Source organism: Panthera pardus, unplaced genomic scaffold (genome assembly GCF_024362965.1).
Source record: "Panthera pardus isolate Hobbes unplaced genomic scaffold, ASM2436296v1 HiC_scaffold_12, whole genome shotgun sequence".
Lineage (NCBI taxonomy): Eukaryota > Metazoa > Chordata > Mammalia > Carnivora > Felidae > Panthera > Panthera pardus.
In genome coordinates, this window is record NW_026526677.1 from 44223889 (window position 1) to 44229007 (window position 5119).

At 50.6% G+C, this 5119-nt stretch overlaps 1 protein-coding gene across 2 annotated transcripts; it reads right to left on the bottom strand.

Moving 5' to 3' along the window:
• Positions 1-208: 208 nt before the first annotated feature.
• LOC109271347 (calcitonin receptor-stimulating peptide 1-like) lies at positions 209-4841 on the bottom strand. Of its 2 annotated transcripts, XM_019456668.2 has the most exons (5): positions 4706-4836; positions 3614-3708; positions 3160-3297; positions 955-1134; positions 209-409 (listed from the first exon to the last, which is right to left on the bottom strand). In XM_019456668.2, the coding sequence occupies exons 2-4, from the start codon at positions 3697-3699 to the stop codon at positions 969-971; spliced, it is 390 nt and encodes a 129-aa protein (XP_019312213.1). In that variant the 5' UTR covers positions 3700-3708; positions 4706-4836; the 3' UTR covers positions 209-409; positions 955-968. The 2 variants fall into 2 exon arrangements, with proteins under 2 accessions (XP_019312213.1, XP_019312214.1); XM_019456669.2 differs by lacking the exons at positions 209-409; positions 955-1134 and adding an exon at positions 1808-1938 and having other exon boundaries at positions 4706-4841.
• Positions 4842-5119: the final 278 nt, after the last annotated feature.

A 5119-nucleotide genomic window follows, 5' to 3' on the forward strand; every position in this document is an offset into this window, starting at 1 on the left:
CAGTATTTTTTCAAAGACTTCTGTGTGGGCACAAGCATTATTATGCATCCCCAGACACCCACCCGGCAGCTACGCCACTTCCCCCTGAGGTTTAACAGGATCGCCAACATCAAAAGGTAGGCTGACAGGGCTCACCTTTGCCACCAGATAAGCCAGTGAGACCTGCTGTTACGTTTATTGAATAATCAATACAACGAGATACACAGTATGTCTTTGCAATGATTTTATTTCATAGTTAGCTTTAGTTTACTTCAGTATATGTGCTGCCGAAGCGAGCACAGCTTTAGTTTATTTCAAACTAAAGAGAATGTTTTTAATATTAAGCATGCATTTATATGTGTCTTCCATGCTCTGTATCCGATGAGTTGCTTTCATTACAAATTAAAAGTAGACTTCGCTTCATGATGACCTGGAAAAAAACAATAACAACCAGAATTTTGTAACTTTATTGTGAAAATATTGAAATCTATTATCTCATTTACTCTTTAATACTAGCTAGTAGATATTGTTGCCTTTGATTCACAAATAGGGAAATTGAAGCTCAAAGAATGTGTGACCCATGGTCATATGGCTAATAGAAGGCAAATAGTTCTTGACTCCAAATGTATGTTCTGAATTCATATGTAAATATACCAAAAGTATGTCCCTACCTTTCAAACTCAAATGATAGAATATTCATAATTATAACTTCATGGGACAGACATTTAAATAGATTTGTATTTTCTAGCAGATGATCCCAGTATCACAGGGAGATACTGGGAAAATGGAGGAAAATGAACCTAAATTTTAGGAGTTTCAGCTACTGGAACTCCCTCTTCTCTTTCCAGACACTGGTTGGGCACGTTGCCCTGTGAATTTTTCTACTTCATGAGCTTAGGGAGGGTTAAAGTGTGGACTGCATCCCTGCAATAACCAGTTTTCCAGCCTCCCATCTGACAGTACAAGGGCAGTCACCTTCCTGGAGTTGTTTACTGCTTAAGTCCAAGGTCCCTGCGGCGCCTGTTGTAGACTTTGAAGCCCATAGAGGTAGGCAGCAAGTTGGTGTTTGCCACGCTTCCGGCTTTGCTCAGCAGGCCTCCCAGCCAGTGGGCCACACAGGTGGCAGAGTTGCAGGTTCTCTTCTGGACAGTGACTCTGATTAGCAAGGTGGAAAAAGAAGAGAAGACCTGTTAGAGACTGGAACAGATACCTGCCACATAGAACCATCATCGTAAAATTACTGCTCTGAGAGGCACCAGTTAACCTTGTGTCTTTCCTCAATCACAATTGTCACTGCAGAAATACACAGGCTCTTGGGGAAAATGCCATGATCACTCCCACAGACATTCCCAGGGGTGTCAGAAAACCCAAGGTGGCTCCGGGTGAGTGGCCATGGAACACAGAGCTGTAACAGCCTGTCTTTCCTGTATAAATAAACTACAAATCAAGAAAGGCTTATGAGACACAGAGAATTATGGCCCCAAACTGATCCTAACACAAGGATTGTCTGGAAGTCACATCCCACTCAAAGGCATCAAATATCCCTTGTTAGAAATACAAAATTTCCCCGACTTACCTGGAAGAAAAGGCGATTTTACAGCGTTGGGTCCCCGAGGTGCTTACCTGTTCTTTACTGCTCCTGTTCTTCCTACTTGAGGTTGGTCCAAGGACTAGCTACTCCACCCTGCACCCAGCTACCACAGGGCTGAGGCTACTTCTAAGCACAGGTCCCTGAATCTGGGAAGCCTGTGGTGTGGGCCAGAGCAATAACCACCACCGCTCAGGTCTTTTGAGAAATATACTTTTATTCCCCATCGGCAAACACATTCACAAGCAGGACTGAGAAGCCGTGCTGTGATTCCTCAGGGGAAGCACAGGGCTGCCCCCCATCTCTTCCTGCGTGATTCTCTTCTGGCCTGTTCCTCTTGCTCTCCTCCCATCTGAGGTTCCAGACATCCACTGCCATAAAGAAAGCCACCGATACCAGCAACCCGAGAGGACCACACGTATCACGATATAGGAAGGAAGGAAGGAAGAAAGGACATTAGAAAAGAGAGGGAGGGGTTTAATAGGCATCCTGGGTCATGCCATCGTGAGGGCCGTGGTCTCTCTCCAAGCTGCTGGCCATGACCCTTTTCTTGCCGGGTGCTCCGACCCCAATTGCAGTCTGAGGGAACGTGTGAAACTTGTTGAGGTCCTGTGTGTATGTGCCCAGCACACAGGTGCTCAGATTACTGCACCGCTTAGCTCGGAAGCTGTCCAGGCTGCAGGGAAAAGACATGCCAGGTGGTACCATGCACCAGGTCTGCCCCTGTGGCGATCGCCCAGAAGGTTAGACCAGGGAGGAGGCACTCTGAGTGGGGGCAGGAGGGGCAGGCAGGAGGGCAGCTCACATATCCTCCATTAGGAGAACTCCGAGGTTTGCTGAGCCAGGGCAGCATGGGGCAGGGTTGCAGCGGGGAAGGGGTGCCCTTTCCTAGCCTTCCGCATGCCGCTCAGTCCTTCTTGCTCTGCAGAGAGGTCCTTAGGGTAGATGCAGGTGCAGCACATGCCAGGCAGTGCCGGGGCCGGGCCAGGGGCTGGCGTGAGCTCCAGGCTCAGGGGACACGGGGAGGTGGGGCTGGGGAAGGGCGTCTGGCCCCATGACAACATGCACGTCTCCACAGATCCTACACATCTCAAGCCCCCAGACCTACCTCAGGTACTGCTCTACCTGACCCCACCCTCTGCAAGGCCTTTGGCTTCACCTTGCAAATGTGCAATGAAGGCTCCATGTGGATGTGAGAGAACGTCAAGTGCAGGTTTACAAGGAGAAACCAATTTCTAAAATCTCCTGGGATCTGTGGGGTCCATCTGCTGGCCTCACACTTACCAGTCCTAACTCCTCCAATGCTGGGAAGTCTCCTCATTGCTTTCAGACCAGTTTCCGGAGGGAGGGATTTCATACCTTCCCCAGTTGCTTTCCGAAATGGATCTTTTTACATGTGGTCTAACCATAGTCTCTGTGTGGGACCTGTTTTCAGTGGTGCGTGAGAATAGCTGGGCCCCAGGCCGAGGAGAGCCATGGCAGTGTGCTGGCCTCCTGTCCAGCCGTGTTCCGTCTTACCTCTTAGGATATGCCTTCCTTGGCAGGACAGGAGGGAGGGGATGCCCTGAGCCAAGTGGAGTGGGGATCCTCACCTGGAGCCCTCGGTCTCCTGCTCCTGCTGCAGTTCACGGGCCTTCCTCTGCACAAAGTCCTTCACCATTGCAGTCAGCAGGAGGCGCAGTTCCTCCTCATTGAGCATAGCAGCGTCCTGAGGACTCTCCAGAGCAGACCTGGGGAGGGGAAGAAAACACAATAGAAGCTCTGGGTCGCTGCCTGTCTCTCCCAAGATAAGCAGCCAGGCTTCCTAGTAAAAGCAACAGAAGCATTCTGTCAGATCAATGAGTTATCTGAAATTTATAATAAAGAATATTGTATATCAGTGCTGTTTTTCAATTATGTGCTACACACCTTATATCAGAAAATATATACTCCCCTTTGCCTGGCTCACCAGTTGGTAAACTTTCAGCACACCACAATTTTGAGAATGGAATTGTCTGATCCCAGGAGAAGTGGGAGAGGAGTGACCTCCAGGCAGGGCTGGCTTACCTGAATGGTGCTGCCTGGAGCATGCCCACCTGGTACAGGGCCAAGATGCCAAGAACCAGGAGAGGAGAGAACTTCCAGAAGCCCATGGCGCTTCTCTGCAAGGGAAAAAGAATGTCATTTTCTGCACCAGTTTGAAGTTCCATGAGCCCAAGAACCTGGACTCTGGTCCTGCTTCTTTCTTCCTGTAACTCCCTGGCATGGTGGCTTCAGGCTGGTAATGCCATTCCTTTCCCCAGTGTTTCCTCACTGGGGAAGTGGACTGTGGGAAGATCCAGTGAGACTGAAGCAAGCTATCCCAGCAGGACAACTGGGGAAAGAGGACTCAGTCCATAGCCCCCTCCCCACCACCTCACACACTACATTACCTGCTGGCCAGGTCTCCATTGAAGACAATCCCGGGACAATCTCCTGTTTCCTACCCAGAGCTGTACTCCCTGTGTAGGGCTTTTGATCATATCTGGCCATGGTGTGGGGCGGGGGGGGGGGGGGGGGGGGGGGTGTAGTTAGCTAAAAAGGGAGTATCTGTCCCATTGGAATCTTAGGGAAACTGAAGAAACAAATATTACTGCTCACCTGCTCTGCACTCTAGTAGAGAATCCCCTGCAAGAACCAAGTTTAGCAGAGTCTTCTGAAAACCAGGAAAAAAGCTCCCAGGACTCACTACTGGGGCTTTCCTTCCCGGGCTGCCGGCCCCTAGTCATTGCACCTATTTGCCACCCACTGGCGCTGGTCCAGGTTCCGAACCGATTTCCCAGGGACCACTAGGCACAAGACATGATCCCGTGAGCACCCTTGTGTCCTACTGTGTGCACAGTGCCTGCGGAGCTCCAGCGTCCTGAGCGCAAGTGTAGCAAGAGACAGCGAGACTGATGGAAAGATTAAAGCGGGAAGTCTCCGAACTGAGACAGCTCAGTGTACCTGGGGTTTGAATAGCGGAGTAACAGATTTTGTGACGAAGAGACCCAGACAGAAGTGCCCAGAGACTCAAAGATGGGCAGGAAGAGCAGATACAAGAACAACTAATGCAGAAGAGGGAGAGAAGAAGAGGGAGAGAGAAAATCATACAGCGAAGGTAGGAATCTCGGGGCTCACCTGGCAGCAGGCAGCAGGTGGCTTGGAGCCCAGGCGGTGGCAGCTGCGGTAGCGTTGGCGTCGGGCGATGGCGCTGTGGAAGTGTCAGGGACACTTGAGCAGAGCAGTGGCTCGGCTGCCTCCCAGCACCAGCAGCTGCTCTTATTCCCGCCGCTCTGGGTCTGGGTGGGGTGGGGGGGGGGGTCCAGGAGCTCTGAGCAACCAATGAGGGAAAAGATCACGTACCCCAGATGGATTGTGTCACCCATTTGCGTCTAGAACCTAGAACATTCAGCGGGACCATCCCACTTGTATTTGCATTGAGGTCATTGATGGAAGTGGAGGGAGGGAGAGGGATGGGACCAAGAAGGAACATCCTTATAAAGTGAGCAGGAAGTTGAGGGCAGTTTGATGTCATGGTAAATTTCACCGGTT